A 17141-nucleotide genomic window follows, 5' to 3' on the forward strand; every position below is an offset into this window, starting at 1 on the left:
CAAAAAAGATAAAAACTAGAAATGAGTCCAATAGACACGGGTGCCCCCACACTCCACCGTTTTGTCAATCTTATGACTCCAGGTCAAATAGTTTTTGGGCTACATGTGTCACAAGTTGAAAACTAAAAATCTTTTACTAAGTAAAGGGCAAGAACTTAACACATACAGAATAAATCCTCAAGCAAACCCCAAGGTGCACAACTTCATATGCTGATCAATATCCCTGTAAAGTTTCATGACTCTAGGTCAAATACTTTTTGAGCTACATACGACACAAGTTGAAATTGCAAATTTTTACTTAGTCAAGGGCAATAACTCTACAAATACTAAATAAATACACACGAAAATACGCAGGTGCACAACAACTAGGGGTGTAACAATACAGCAAAAACCGTATTGCAATATATTGCAATTTTGCTGAAGCGTATTGCGATATATTGCAATACGTATTGTCGTGTATATGTTTTGATGTAAAGATGAAGTAACATTTATATATTATTATTATATGTATATATTTTTAGTAGAAACTTAATAAAAATGTAAGGAATAAATAGAAAGTAGTGTCACACAATTTGATAAACAAAACAAGTCGCGTGTGACCTTTCACATTTGGGCCGCTTATGTAAATTATGCGGCCGCTTATTGACTTTTAAGTGTACTAGTTGTCAGATACTTTTATCTTACGTTGGCGCCAACAAACTTTGCCAATTAAAGATTTTATGTGAAATTTGTACAAAATTAGAAGGCAATTAATTGAAAATGATGATTTTTATAAAATACCGGTTTTCCAAAAATCGTACCGCGGTTCGAAATTTATTTTTTCATATTGCAATATATCGGTATACCGGTAAACCGTTACACCCTTAACAACAACACATGCTGATCAACATTCCTGTAAAGTTTCATGACCCTAGGTAAGATACTTTTTGAGCTATGAGCGACACAAGTTGAAAATTGAAAATTTTACTAAGTCAAGGGCAATAACTCTTGAAATACTTCTTGAGCTACGTGCGACACAAAAATAAAAACAGACAGATGGAGAGACAGACATACGAATGGACATCCAGCTGAAATGATATAAGAGGAATCTTTTGCTATTTTCCTTTGTTTGATAGAGGGCCAATGGCCCCTTACTCCATTGCTATGGAATGAACTCTATTGATCTCTTTTGTTCTGTTTACAGTTAGATGGCCCCCTATCTGAATAGGGATTCAGTAGCACAGACGGACAGACAGACAAACAAGGGTTAATCTAAATGCCCCCCTAAAATGGGGGCACAACAATTCCAACAAAGTCAACAAGTCTAACAGAACATTGTGCTTTTGAAGCAATAATACTGGTCATTAAGATTAACAAAGACAAACGGTTCCTGTCTGGAAACTAATGTAACATAGAATATCAAATAAATATTGTTTTGACTTTTCATCCTTTGTCATCTAAATAAATGTTTTAAAAACTAAACTTAAATCTGGTAAGTGATTTCTATCCTTTTTACAAAGCACTGCTTGGCCTATTTTCAACCTACCCCATTCTTTGCTACCATTGCACATATCTAAACAAATATTTGATAGTTTGGCATTTTCACAATAATACCTATTTAACAAATGCAAACACACAAGTTTAAAGTTACATACATTCAGATAATCGAAAGAAGCTCCTAAAAAAATATATCATAATTTTCAAAAATGTATAAATATTTATAGTTAAAATAATGTTTTTCATGCCACTCAACATTTTCTTTCTCATTGACTATGCCTATTTGTTGATACATGTGTTCTGAAAAATTTGAGGTACTTTAAAATTATGGATTACAAAAACATGTACATTAGATGTTACTTTAAATTGCAATCTTTGTTCACTTCACAATATAATTACTATTTAAGACACTATATACATGTGTGTATAATGTTAAAAAGAAATTATCTGAATTTGGAGGCATGCTGCTTAATATGGCAGTATTGAAACAACAATCATCCTATTCTAACACACACAAAAAATGATGAACAATTTCACTGAGATCATTACTGAAGTAGTAAGTGGACTGGAAATAACAACAAGAACATCTTGTCATATTGTCAACTTACTGCAGTAACGGGTTAAGTCCTTCTAAATTTAATAGGAGTTAACCTGTTATTGCACTGAGGTGACGATATATGAACCTCACCATTACCTATATGAGGCTATATCTGCTTCCGTACATAAATTTGTAATGCTGTTAACAGTTACAAGTTTGAGTCAACAAACCTGTGTTTTTTTCTTCTGCCTTCCCTTACATGTGAAACAAAAACACCAAGTTTATGTCTTTATATCAATTGCTCTCTGCATTTCATAGAATCAGATCAGGTCATTTTCCATTCGTTTTCTCCCTTCCATAACTTAACATTTGAAATGTCAACAAAAAAGGGCTAGATCTTTTTTCCTTTCTGCTGTCCCTGAGACATGTGAAGCATTCTCAGAAATTGTCTTTTTTTTCATCTAAAGGAATAAAGAATTCCCGTAAAGAGTGAAAAAAAAAATTGTTACCCTCTTACAATAAATAAGATTTATGGCTTTAATCGTCACTGTAATCAGAGTCATAAGTCCTCTGCTGCACCATTTTTGTGTCTATTATATATGGCAGTTTATCAATCATACTACTGGTACTGCTTTCATCTTCTCGTTCAGCTAGCACATCGTCTAGTCATCTCCGCATCACAACTGCAGATTTCAATTTCGTCTTCCCTGATAACTTTTTACGTAACTCTTCTCTCATTTGCTCCTGTTTATGTTCCTCGTTATGTTTCCAGTTCTTTAATATTTTTTCCCTGAGCTCTTGTTCTTGTCTTTTCAATTGTTCTTTTTTCTTTTTTATTGCTTCTTTTTTCTTCCTCATCTCTTCATCTTTTCTCTGTTTTTCAAGATCAACCTGGCGCTTTCTCTCTTCTTCTAGCTCTATTTCCTTCTTCTCTAAATCTTCTTTGACCTTTATCACCTGTGAAAACCAATGTACAATATATAATTCATGAAATATTAGTGTAACCCTTTAAATGGTCGAGTTTAATTTCTCACCACCCCAATTAAAATTTCTTGTAGGACATTATAAACCTGTAATGATGCTTTACACTTTGCATGTTTTATTGATTTTTACGTCAAAGACACAGTATAGGTCATATGGCCATGTTCTAGCTTTATTGGTGGAGGAAGACCTCAGGTGCCCTTCCGTGCATCATTTTAGGCACAAACACACAACAGAGTAGAACCACTGACGTTCTGTAAGCTAGCTGGGCACTTTGCATGTTAACAAACCAGTACTTTTTGATTGTGATATTTTCTATATCCATTGCATTTTGACTCCAAAACTTAAAATTCCTTGCAACAAAGTCAACAGATGGAAGGAAATGACATATGTACATACCTTAACACGCTCAAACAGTTCCGTTAGCAATCTTAATGATTCCAATTTCCGCTGATTCAGCATGAATTTTCGCTCTTCCAGCGCTATTTTTAGCTGCATCTTTTTCTCCTCCTCAAACCTCTTTTGTTCGAGATATTTCTGCTTTCTTTTGTCTTCTCTTTCTTTCCTTCGGTCCTCGCGTCTTTGTAACTTTTCCTGCCTTTTCCTGTCTCGTTCCATTTCCTCCTCATCTTTTAAACGTCTGGAAAAAATTCAGATGTCAATATTTTATACCTTACACATCTTCATAAACAAACATTTAAAGTGATTTTCTTTTCAATTTTCAAAACATATAAAATATAGCATCATAAATCAGAGAGGGGGGAAAACTTGAAATCAAATTCCAACAACTACCGAAGGAATTTGCCCAAACTTTTTTTTTTATAATTTCAATTCAATTTAACAAGTATGGTACACGGAAGAAGCTTTGCATATGGACAGCTTTCACTGTTTCAGTCAAATTTATCAACTAACTCATATAAGGCAGCTGCTCTTAATTAATAGTTTTGGTGAAGAATGTGCACAGGGGAAAATATAGCAATTTTATGGGAAAACAAGCATTTGATAGTATTGCGGGCAATACAGTAGTCCCCTACCGGTCCCTCAAAAAGTTCTTTAATTGTAATACACTCCTGTGTATTGCCATTTATAATGAATTTGAGGATGAAGTCTGTATTTGAAAATATCGACCACAAAACATAATAAAATAAGTTTGTCTATATCACAGTAATGTGTTAAGTTTCCATGCTTAATAAGGAAATTATGTTTATACAACCTTGTCATATTATTACGATGTGGGATTTTAAAGTAAATCCTATAAGGAATGAAGAAGTTGGAGTGAAAATACCAGTTTCTCGAAAAAAGTCTAAGTTCAAGGGGGACATAATTCTGGAAATAGTCTTGCTAGAGTATTTAACCTTCTCAAAAATGTCGAGTGATAATAAGAAACATATATATGAAGTTTGAAGTAGATACATTAGGAAATAAAGAAGTTATTTAAAAAAGACAACATTTTTTCCCCTAAAAAATCTAAGTTCAAGGGAGGTAATATTGATATTTTTTGTGCTAGAGTTATAAACCTTGTCACATATGATGTGGTTGATGACCAGGAACTTATATTTAAAGTTAGAAATAAACACCTTAAGAAATAAAGAACATATAGTGAAAAAGCTGAAATATTTAAATCAGAAATCTTGAAATTCAGGCTATTTGTTGCCATAGCAACCAGAATTTTCAACATAGGAAGAAAAGAAAAAGATGTGCATAATCTCCAGACTGCCATCTACCCATACTTCAAGTTTCATAAAAATATTTTCAGTACTTTTTGAGTTATCACTGGATCCAGTTTATGTGTTAAATTTGCCATATTTTCAGACTATTTGTTGCCATAGCAACCAGAATTTTCAACATAGGAAGAAAAAAAAAAGACGTGCATAATCTCCATACTGCCATCTATCCATATATCAAGTTTCATAAAAATATTTTCAGTACTTTTTGCGTTATCGCGGGATCCAGTTTTGTGGACGGACGGACTGACGGACTGACAGACAGACGGACAGACAGACAGACAGACAGACCGACAGACGGACGGAGGGTAAACCTAAAGTCCCCTCCGGTTAAACCGGTAGGGGACTAATAAACCTATTTTGTGCTAGGGGAAACAGCCTTTATTCAGCTGTAAAATAATGTATACAAAATGTATTTCATCATTACAAAACTGTATTAGCAAAGGTGAAAAGTCATTAGAAATGTTCCTTGCAAGCTCTTCTGACATATATACAGACAGGTAAAACTTTAAGATCTTAAAATATTTATAACACGATTTGTTGACAGTTCATAGTAACATCCAGAATCATTATTGTTTCAGTTGATCAATCATTTAATGCCTAGGACTGATAAGATTCAACAAAATCCTGGTGGATAATGTATTTGGGAAAGAGTTTAAAACCTATTACATCCATTCTTGAAGGAAAGTAAGTGAAAAAATTGTGTATGGACAAACAGTCTTTAATAGAATAGTTTATATAAAGGGAGACAAGTAATGGTAACTTACTTTTCTTCTGCCACTTTTCTATCTTGTTCTTCCCTTTCTCTCCTCACTCTTTCTTCTCTTTCCTTCTCTAGTTGCTCCAGTCTTTCCCTCTCTAACCGTCGCTTCCTGATAGCTTTGTCTGACAGGTGTTTGGTCTTATCAAAATCTACCTGTAAAAATGAAACATATACATGTATTTGTATTACATGTATATACGTATACATGTCTTTGACAAAATATACCAGTACATACCTAAGATTCAAGTAGATTTACAAAAACATGACAGTATGAAATTTCTAACTATAAATACAAAAAATAAACTCAAAGATTTATTTATTCATGCCAGGGTTCTAGCCAGTTATTTCTGAAGGCATGCTGCAAAATGATTTACAAGGCAAATGGCCGTGTTTACAATTTTGACAGCATAGAGGCAAGCCGCTTAGCCCTGGGAGGATATGAGCTAAATAAGCTAATGTTAACTATTCAAAAGAAATTCAGTAATTATAAAAATGAAACTGCGGACAAAATCATTACTATTTAAAACCAAAATCATATAATAAATAAGCATAAGTGAATATGAATTAACATAAAAGTGATGTGACTTATATGAAGTAGTGGCAAAAGTTTGTCAAAAGAAGAGGGGCTTAAAAAGGGATTAGCCCTTCCATCAGAGCCCAGAATCATCCTACAGGTATCCTACAGGTATAGGTATTTTGTTTCTTAACACATTTTTGGTAATTCAAATGACTTGTCCATACCTCAAAATGTAATTAAACAAACCATTTTAATGTTGTTTTAACCTCCAGCTTAAATGTTCTTTTTATGCTACTTGATTGTCATTATAATTTATACATGAAAATTTGTAAAGTGGAAAAAAAGCCAAATTTATTAGTAATTTAGTTTTAACTTTTATATACAGAATTTATTTTAGTTCATTTGTTTAGGAAGCAATAAGCCTTAACTTAAGACAAATGATCAAATATGTTCCTCTATACAATGACAGTGTAGTTTCTTGCTCAAGGAAACAATGGCTTGCCCCTGAGACATTTGTACATTTTAAGCTTTGTATGGATGTTTAACGTTAAGGTAACCGTATATAGATCATTATTAACATACCTTTATATTAGCTACAGCACATTTGTCATCTTCATCCATGTATAATAGTTTCATCCCTCTAAACCTGTCCATTGCTTTTACAAAACCAATATATTCTTTAAACTGTACATAACAATCAAACACTAGATCTTGACCAAATGTAAATGTTTGAATCGAGCCGGATTTAACAAGTCCAGACATTTCTTTACGATATGGATCTAACATTGGAATATCAACACAACGTATTTCACCAAATTGACAAAACACTCGTTTTAACACCTCTTCACTCGGTTTGTCTTTCTCTTTACAATGTCTCGATGCAAACCATCGTGTTGGCGTGTCTCTTATATACAAAGTATCTGGTCTTTCACCGGGTCTCATTTCATTCATATTTTTCGCGTCTCTGAAATATGAATCCCAATCATGTCGACTTGGAAACTGAATTTTAGCCTCGCCTGCTTTTACTTTTAATTGTTCATGAAACCCACTTAGTTTAATCGACTTGCCTTCCAATCTCTGCATAATAGTTGTGACTAGATCCTTATTCTCCGCCTCACCTTCGAATCTTATAAACTCCATTGTGCTTTTGATTATTTTCAAAGATGTGAATGAATGTGGTTTAATCATGGCTTTGATTCGCTCCATCACTTCCCAGTTTGAAATAGATTTCCCAGCTTCTTTCAACGGCGGAAGCTGTACGCAAACATTTACACGCGCTATAGGTTTCAGGTATAGGCCAAATGTTTGATACAGTTCAATAGCATCACTAGAGTCTGTGCAAATACTGGCACCTGCTGTAGCCATGATTATTGCTGAAAATAGAAAAAAAAATCATACAATTTCTCTATTGTAGAAAAGACATGCAATCCCATCATGAAAAATCAAGTTTAAGTATGATTATATAAGACTTCACAATCATAATCTTGTTCCAAATATTTGACTCCTGTTTCATAAATAAGTTTGAAATTTATTTGATAATAAGAACTAATTAACATGTAATTACACAGTGATAAAACTGATTCTATTGAATAATTGAAAAAAGAATAGCGCTCATTTAAATGTGCGATTCACTTCAGTTCTGTTGGTGTAGTTGTTTTAATACAAGAATTATTATGGATAATGGAGTAGTTAACTAATATTTAGCACTGTCAGTAAAGTGATTACCTACTATACTCTATAGAGAGGTGTAAGGTTCGGTCCCAACTTTTGCCTTTATTTTAGACTTACTCTTTTTTTATTTTTTGCAGTATATTTTAATGGAAACGGCTAAGTTTTTGTAAAATTGTCTACATGGATATAAAGCACTTAAAGTTACAGGTCAATTCTGATAATTCCCTGCTGATGCCGGTTAATAGGTTGATTCCGGTAAGTTGTGTAACCCATTGAAATCTACCATGAATAAATATGGACTACATGCCACAGGTCACCCGCCAGTGAGGTGCCCCCATCAAAGCTGTACGGTTAACTAGGTGGAGCATTGGGCTGTGAATCAGGCAATGAGAGATTGATTTCAGGACAGCACAGGTCACTTTTGGGTTTCATTGTGATTGATCATGAAATCCTTTCTACAGTCTTTGCACTGTACCTCTGCTCTGGCTACAGTGATTTTTCTGCTTCTATAACAGACTCCAATAAAAGGCCTCTTACCAATTGAAATTTTCTTTAAAATCATGCAGTTTTCCCAATGATCTACTTTAACTTAAACCTGTTTTTTTACTTCCCAAATTAGCAACTTTAGCGATAATTTTTCCCAAAATCAAGAGGCAAAGGCCGATTCCCAATTCAGTGAGAAAAATTCACGAATTCGATAACCTAGCTAAATGTCGTTTTCCGGTACTTCTTGTACATAGCTCTGGGGAATTCACCTAAATGGAGTGTAATAATGATCTGTTATGTTTTTTTGGCCTTTTTTTTAATTAAAGTGAAATAAAACAGTTATTTCATTGTATTAAAGAAAATAATTAAATATCATTGTATGAATAATTCATTACAAAAATTGAAGTTAATACACAAGTTTACGCAAAAAATATCTCTATTTATTACTGAAGATGTCACTGTACAGTCGTAGTGAGTCACTACGACTGTTTTGACTTTATTGATTTTCATTATAAACAATTATTTAAAAAAAAAAATTGCATAAGGTATTAAAGGAATTTTGATTAATTTCAAACACATCAATTGTTTTTAACTTCAATGGTAAAGTAATGATAGAAAAGAAAAAATCATGTAATTGTGTTATGTCCTTCATTTGGTGTAATTCCGGGTCCCTAGAGCTAAATACGTAACGCACCGGAAAACGGTGTTAAGCTAGGTTTTCGAAAAGGTCAATCACTGGGCAAGAACAGAAGTTATCAGTTCTTTGCGAAAATGAAGGCAACTAGTACTGGTAAACTGCTGGACAGTCTGCACAAGAACAATGCATTGACTGAACTGTGTCTGGTAAATTCAAATTATGTGGCCCCCGGCCTGATCAGGAGTGTAAACTACCAACAACACTACCTGTGCCCCAGTCGGGTTTAAAGTTAGTGAGTGTTAACTAGGAATGTGCAAAGTTAGCACAGTGTCAAACACCAAATTGTCTGTGCCTGTGATCCTGATAATTTCAAATTAGTATCCCCGTACTGCCTCTTTCCGATCAGCTAACAGATTTTTCAATAATAACTGACAGTGAAATTATAAAAATAAAATTTCTCTTACAATTCTGCAAATATTATCATTTCAGCTAATAAATGCAACAACTTTTTAAAATTTTACCTGAATTATTATTATGAATCAAGGACAAATCATTTCTGACCCAATTTCTTGTTCTTCAAAATTTTTGAACCACTTTTCAATCAGTTAACAAAATATAAACTGTACCACATAAAAATTGTCATACAATGTTAAAATATAACCAGTTATGTATTTTGAAGAAATTTTGACAAACTCAATTTCAGATAAATGGTAATAAACAATTTTAACCTATTTATTATGCCATTTTTCAATCTTGATATTTATTTGCAGTAGTAAAGCTGTCACAATTGGGGTATGGATGTACATCTCAATGTGAATAACAGAAAAAGCCTGTTCTTGTGAAATTTTAATTTTTTAGGATCTTAGGGTCTATATGACCCCATTCTAGTGACAGCTTTCTGAAAAGTTAATCAGAGAGAATGTTTTTCCTTGGTTAAGTGACTGTAACTTTACTGATGTATTACGTTCCAATTAAGAATTGTATTGTAAAATATGAACATATTAAAATTATAGCTTTTGAAGGGGTTTGCCTAAAATACGAAAGTGAGATTTTTGACGAGGGTGAGCGAAAGTGACTTTTAGAATTTGAATTGTACCGTTTTAATAGAATTTTACAGTAAAATTGCTATTTGCAGACGTATATTATTAGCAACTAATTATATATATTATAATAGATAACCATAATCATGATTTAATCGTCATTTATTTGCCTAATTGCTATATCGTACAAGTAAATCAGCGATCTTCCTTTCGCTTGCATAGAAAAATACGAAAGTGACTTGTATAGTATTGGATATAGAGTTTAAATTGAAAATGTACTAAATTTGCAGTTTATAGACGAGTATTATAAGAAATTAATATTATCAGAATTTAATAATTTGATATTCAACACTATATTTCAATTAAACACTATATTTGATATTTTAGAAGTCACTTTCGTATTTTCTATGTGAGCAAACGGAAGATTGCTGAACTTAGAATATAGAAATTATGTAAAAAAAAAGGTATAAATCATCATAATGATTATTTTTGAGAATAAATAATATTAATTTCTGATAATATACGCCTGAAAAATGCAATATTAGTATAACTTACTTTCAATTCAACGCTTTATTTCATATTTTACAAGTCACTTTCGTATTTTTCAATGTGAGGGAAAGGAAGATCTCAGAACTTGTGTATAGAAATTATGCAAACAAATGGTGATTAACTCGTCATAATGATTATTTTTGAAAATAAATATTATATATTTCTGATGATATACGTCTACAAACTGCAATTTTAGTATTAATTTCAATTTAAACTCTAAATTTAATATTTTACAAGTCACTTTCGTATTTTTCAAAGTGAGCAAAAGGAAGATCTTAGAACTTGTTTATAGAAATTATGCAAATGAATGGCGACTAAATCGTCATAGTGATTATTTTTTAAAAGAAATATTATTAGTTGCTAATAATTTACGTCTACAAACAGAAAAATCACTGTTTACAAAATTCTATTAAAACGGTCAAAGTCACTTTCGCTCACTCTGCTCACTTTCGTCAAAAATCTCACTTTCGTATTTTAGGCATACCGCTTTTGAAGTGCAGTATACATTATGACTTAATGATATTGAAACAGTTGTCAAACTAAACATCCATTTCTGCAGACTGACAAAAAACTGAGTCTTTAAATCATTTATTTTTCGAAAATTATTGCGATTTGTAACTGGGTAAATAAAGGATTAGTGGAAAACACACATTTTACATATTTTGAACTAAAATACTGGTATTTTCTTTGGAAGTGGCCAAAAGTTCTAGCCGTATGTGAGTCACGTACGACTAGCCAGGACACACTGTATTGTCTAGCCGTACGGCACTTTTCAAAATTATATGAAAGTCGAAAATGCATGTGTTATTTTGTTTCTTTAAACGAGGATTTTAACCAAGTCCCCCGCATTTTTCCTTGTGTGTTCACTTTAACCCTTTCCCCCATGAGCATATTGTGAAAAATGGCCATTTTCACTGAAAAGCCTCCTGTTACAAGTTCAAACTGCTATGAAACTTTGAAAAATGCTCCAATACTAATCAAACTTGGCACAAATGTTGACTGGACCATTGCCTTTGTAACGACATGCTCAGTCTTAAATTTCTTGTTACCATGGCAACGAGGGGACATCTCAAAATTGCCAAAAATCCCTTTTTTGCCTCGAATTTTTCCATCAAAATTTATTTCAAAGTGCTGCAACTTCTCAAGGGATTGAGATAGAGTCAAAGGCTTTTCAGCGTTGGTTACACGTTACCTTATGATCGACCTGGGGTCATTTAAAGCCTCTCACAAGTCCAAAATTTTCTTGGCGATGAGGGGGACTCCGCCCCCTTCAAACCCCCCAAACAGAAGGGGGCACATCCCCCTTCTGGCATCCCCCTGATGTAATATTTGGATGGGGGACGGCGCCGAAAAAATGGTCACTTTTTTTAACAACATATCTCAAACAAAAGACAGTGTTTGGGGCCTAAATAGGGCATTTTTTCACTGTTTGAGGCCTCAAAAAAGGGGGGGGGGGCAAAAAAGCCGTCGAAACACGCTTATATAAGGGAAAAGGTTAACAAAAAAAATGATGAAAAACCTTCGAATCACCCAAAATCTAGTTTTTCCATGTTAACATGTGGTCTTTTACCTAATTTTTGGTGAAAAAATTGTTGTTTTGTAACATTTATAATTTTTTTAGTTAACCCTTTCCCCATGAGCATATTGTGAAAAATGGCCATTTTCACTGAAAAGCCTCCTGTTACAAGTTCAAACTGCTAATGAAACTTTTGAAAAATGCTTCAATACTAATCAAACTTGGCACAAATGTTGACTGGACCATTGCCTTTGTAACGACATGCTCAGTCTTAAATTTCTTGTTACCATGGCAACGAGGGGACATCTCAAAATTGCCAAAAATCCCTTTTTTGCCTCGAATTTTTCCATCAAAATTTATTTCAAAGTGCTGCAACTTCTCAAGGGATTGAGATAGAGTCAAAGGCTTTTCAGCGTTGGTTACACGTTACCTTATGATCGACCTGGGTCATTTAAAGCCTCTCACAAGTCCAAAATTTTCTTGGCGATGAGGGGGACTCCGCCCCCTTCAAACCCCCCAAACAGAAGGGGGCACATCCCCCTTCTGGCATCCCCCTGATGTAATATTTGGATGGGGGACGGCGCCGAAAAAAATGGTCACTTTTTTTTTAACAACATATCTCAAACAAAAGACAGTGTTTGGGGCCTAAAATAGGGCATTTTTTCACTGTTTGAGGCCTCAAAAAAGGGGGGGGGGGGGGGGGCAAAAAAGCCGTCGAAACACGCTTATATAAGGGAAAAGGTTAACAAAAATGATGAAAAACCTTCGAAATCACCCAAAAATCAAGTTTTTCCATGTTAACATGTGGTCTTTTACCTAATTTTGGTGAAAATTGTTGTTGTAACATTTATAATTTTTTTAGTTAACCCTTTCCCCCATGAGCATAATTGTGAAAAATGGCCATTTTCACTGAAAAGCCTCCTGTTACAAAGTTCGAAAACTGCTATGAAACTTTGAAAAATGCTTCAATTACTAATCAAACTTGGCACCAAATGTTGACTGGACCATTGCCCTTTGTAACGACATGCTCAGTCTTAAATTTCTTGTTACCATGGGCAAGAGGGGACATCTCGAAAAATTGCCAAAAAATCCCTTTTTTTGCCTCGAATTTTTCCATCAAAATTTATTTCAAAGTGCTGCAACTTCTCAAGGGGATTGAGATGAGTCAAAGGCTTTTCAGCGTTGGTTACACGTTACCTATGATCGACCTGGGGTCATTTAAAGCCTCTCACAAGTCCAAAATTTTTTTGGCGATGAGGGGGACTGCCGCCCCCTTCAAACCCCCCAAACAGAAGGGGGCACATCCCCCTTTCTGGGCATCCCCCTGATGTAATATTGGATGGGGGACGGCGCCGAAAAAAATGGTCACTTTTTTTTAACAACATATCTCAAACAAAAGACAGTGTTTGGGCCTAAATAGGGCATTTTTTTTTCACTGTTTGAGGCCTCAAAAAAAGGGGGGGGGGGGGGGGCAAAAAAAGCGTCGAAACACGCTTATATAAAGGGAAAAGGTTAATATATAATATACTCCGCCATTGTTGTTGTTGTTGTCTATCTTCACCGCCTATAAAGGCGAACCTCTGTGTAATCAACAGAGTATAACGATAAAAAAAAATGAATACGAAGGTAATCTTGATAAAAGTATTACAGTTGCATGTTATAAGTTAATTTATAAACGTGGCTGTTTTTCATGCTTATGCTTTGTTGTTTTATTTGTTATTGAAAGATAAATTATTAAATCATTTTTTGTTAATTAAACACATGGATTGAATAAATAATCATAACGGCAAAAGAAGCTTTTTCATAACGGCATGATCGGAGTGGAATAAAAAAAAGAACATTAAAAAAAACAAAAAAAAACAAAAAAAAAACAACAAGAATGCAAAAATTTAACAATTGTATACTTTTTAAATACAGTAGATAAATATTGCACATAAAAGCACAATCAGTTAGCCTTAATCAAAGCGTATCTAGGGACTGACAATAGAAGTTTAGAATGCGTTTCACGGAACATGCAAACATTCCTTAATGATGGACTCAGTAATTGGCTCAATTATTAGAGTCCAGCAACAATTATTTTCGGTGCTTTTTCATTTCTAAAAGTGTTGAAAATTAAACTTATTGAAACAGATTATTATCACAATTTTGTTGTTCAACTGCAACCAAACGCTCTTTTTTTCTGGTCATCTGGTCGATATTCGTACTTTCTTTATTGTAGCCAACATGGCGATTAATCTCTAAAAAGTAACATACGAAGGCAATTGCTGTTTCTTTGTTAAAATTCTCGCTATAATGCGAAAAATAACATGCATTTTCGACTTCCATATAATTTTAAAAAGTGCCGTACGACTAGCCAATACAGTTTTCCTGGCTAGCCGTACGTGACTCACGTACGGCTAGAACTTTTGGCTAGCCGTTCGGGCCCGTACGGCTAGCCACTTCCATTTTCTTTTTTATCGCCATAATTGACTTTGCTGCTGATAAATGTAGTCAAGGCAAATGCAAGATGTGCTTACAATTTGGTTACATGACAAATAAGGTCAAAAATAAAGAATTTCTAGGGATGATTGAAAAGTGGTTGTGATTGAAAACTGGCAGTATGTGGATAAATAAATCTGATAATTTCTTATAACAGGAAATTAGATTATAAATTACCGTAAATGATCTGTTCAGATTTCCGTCTTTTGGCGGAACTTGATAGTTGTCGTCTAAAGACTTTCTATTTCATGACAATTCTTTGATTTCGAAGCAATCTGAAGTGTGTGCCAATAAAGTTTTAACCAAAATGTTTACAAAACGTTTTGTAGTTGTTGTTGTTGTATCTTCCGGAAGTGAAGACAAATATTTTTACTAATGAAATGAGGTACCGTTGTAGTCTTGTTGTCTTCTATGGCGAACACCACTATATGTAAGAAATTAACCTTTATTTTACAGATTTTCTGTTTTATTAGTCCCCTACCGGTTTAACCGGAGGGGACTTTAGGTTTACCCTCCGTCCGTCTGTCTGTCTGTCTGTCCGTCTGTCTGTCTGTCTGTCAGTCCGTCAGTCAGTCCGTCCGTCCACAAAACTGGATCCCGCGATAACGCAAAAAGTACTGAAAATATTTTTATGAAACTTGATATATGGATAGATGGCAGCATGGAGATTAATCACGTCTTTTTCTTTTCTTCCTATGTTGAAAATTCTGGTTGCTATGGCAACAAATAGTCTGAAAATATGGCAAATTTAACACATAAACTGGATCCAGTGATAACTCAAAAATTACTGAAAATATTTTTATGAAACATAAAATATGGGTAGATGGCAGTCTGCAGATTATGCACATCTTTTTCTTTTCTTCCTATGTTTGAAAATTCTGGTTGCTATGGCAACAAATAGCCTGGATTTTCAAGATTTCTGATTTAATTTTTTCAGCTTTTTCACTTTAAGTTCTTTATGTCTTAAGGTGTTTACTTCAAACTTTAAATATAAGTTTCTGGTCATCAACCACATCATATGTGACAAGGTTTACAACTCTAGCACAAAAATTATCAGTATTACCTCCCTTGAACTTAGAATTTTTATGAAAAAAAATGTTGTCTTTTTTAAATAACTTCTTTTTATTTCCTAATGTATCTACTTCAAACTTCATATATATGTTTTCTTATTATCACTCAACATTTTTGAATAAGGTTAAATACTCTAGCAAGGACTATTTCCAGAATTATGTCCCCCTTGAACTTAGATTTTTTTCGAGAAATTGGTATTTTTTTACTCCAACTTCTTCATTCCTTATAGGCTTGTACTTTAAAATCGAACAACATCGTAAAAATGACAAAAGTATATAATAATTGTATTACAGGCAGAGGGAAACTTAAACATTACTGTGAAGTAGAAAACTAAAATCAAAAGATTTAATTCATATCAAAGGCATTCATTCACCGGATAACATTGAAAATCAAAAATGTTGCTGGGGTTATTACCCGGTAGGGGACTTAGGATTCTTGTTTTCAAAATTTTGGAATAATCAAATTCAAGAGCAAGAACATATATTTTTTTGCGAACTTTAAATTTCAGTCGTATTTAAATATTGCTTGGGCTATATGGGATATATGTGATAACAATGTATGTGTTTATGTCTATTCCCTGAATAAATCGATACGATTCCAGAAAATATCCGCACCCTCCTACGGAAGGCACTTAATTCTTTTGTTCATATTTTATCATATGTGGATTTTTGCCTAATGTCCGGGGGTATCCGTCCATGGGATGGGATGTATGTGAAATGGTTTGTCCTGGGCGGATTTTTTCAGGAAAAATGCCTTCCATAGTGTGTCCAAGGGGTATCCATCTCGGGTAGTGTGTTTGTGGGGGGCTATTTCAGCTAAAATAGGATGTCCATGGGTTGTCTTACAGCCAAAATGCCCTCAATAGAGTGTCAAAGGGGTTTCCGTCGACTACGGCCATTTGTCCGGGGTGGGGGGGTTAAAATGGATCGTCCAAGGGGTCCTTGAATGGCGTTTGTGTCTTAGTTGCTTCCAACCAGCACAAGTGATGACACCAGCACATCGGTGACAAGGAATGTGGAAAAATGCTTAGTGCATATAAAAAGATGAAAGATAGTGAAGTTATTCATAGGGCGTGAAGTTATTCATAGGGCATGGCACAATAAAAACACTTCTTGGCTGATCAAGTTGAAAAAAGGACAATAATTGACTCCAAACATGACAAAACTAAAAAAAACCAGGATGCAGTTGTTAAAGCCCTCCAAAGAAAAGTATGGCACATGAAGAAAAAAAAAAGAATGAGCTGATGAAAGCGAAATATAAAATGAAATATCTGAAGAAAATGTTGAAGAAGCAGTCCTGAAGACATGTGAAGAAAAAAAGAAACATATATGACTTTGATGAAAAAGTTACTTGCATGTGTGAAATTTAATAATTTCAAAAGGTCTCATCAGTGTGGCGAAAATAAACATTAAACATTATTTTGAACCAATGGAAGGAAATTAAAACTTAGTGGTAAAATTAGTAATGAGATGATGTCCAAAACTTCGGTTTTGGGTACATTTTGCTCTGCCTTTCAATTGCGGTTTTAGTGTAAGTAATGTAAGCCTATTTAAGAATGGCCTTGTGTAATAAAAGATGGCACATTCTTCACATTCTTCTGATATATTAAAATTTGAAAGTAATATTACCTACCTTGCGATTTCCTGTCAAGTGACAGAAAAATCACCTTGAAAATCATGTGTACATACAAAATT

General features: G+C 33.9%; 1 protein-coding gene across 1 annotated transcript; it reads right to left on the minus strand.

Moving 5' to 3' along the window:
• Positions 1-675: 675 nt before the first annotated feature.
• On the minus strand, positions 676-14744 carry LOC132723256 (A-kinase anchor protein 17A-like). Its single transcript, XM_060707933.1, has 5 exons — positions 14554-14744; positions 6582-7372; positions 5487-5635; positions 3395-3635; positions 676-2971 (listed from the first exon to the last, which is right to left on the minus strand). Exons 2-5 carry the CDS (start codon positions 7362-7364, stop codon positions 2681-2683), a joined length of 1464 nt encoding a protein of 487 aa, XP_060563916.1. The 5' UTR covers positions 7365-7372; positions 14554-14744; the 3' UTR covers positions 676-2680.
• Positions 14745-17141: the final 2397 nt, after the last annotated feature.

The sequence above is a fragment of the Ruditapes philippinarum genome, unplaced genomic scaffold (assembly GCF_026571515.1).
Source record: "Ruditapes philippinarum isolate M1 unplaced genomic scaffold, ASM2657151v2 ctg5531_1_1_1_1, whole genome shotgun sequence".
Lineage (NCBI taxonomy): Eukaryota > Metazoa > Mollusca > Bivalvia > Venerida > Veneridae > Ruditapes > Ruditapes philippinarum.

Bases quoted from the DNA above. Each gene is read 5' to 3' on its own strand.
- LOC132723256 (XM_060707933.1), bottom strand. From the start codon at position 7,364: ATGGCTACAGCAGGTGCCAGTATTTGCACAGACTCTAGTGATGCTATT. The intron at 3,636-5,486 runs GTAAGTTACCAT...AATTTTTTCCAG, and splicing joins AGAAAAGTGGCAGAAGAAAA to ACGTTTAAAAGATGAGGAGG. The intron at 2,972-3,394 runs GTATGTACATAT...TGGTTTTCACAG, and splicing joins AACTGTTTGAGCGTGTTAAG to GTGATAAAGGTCAAAGAAGA.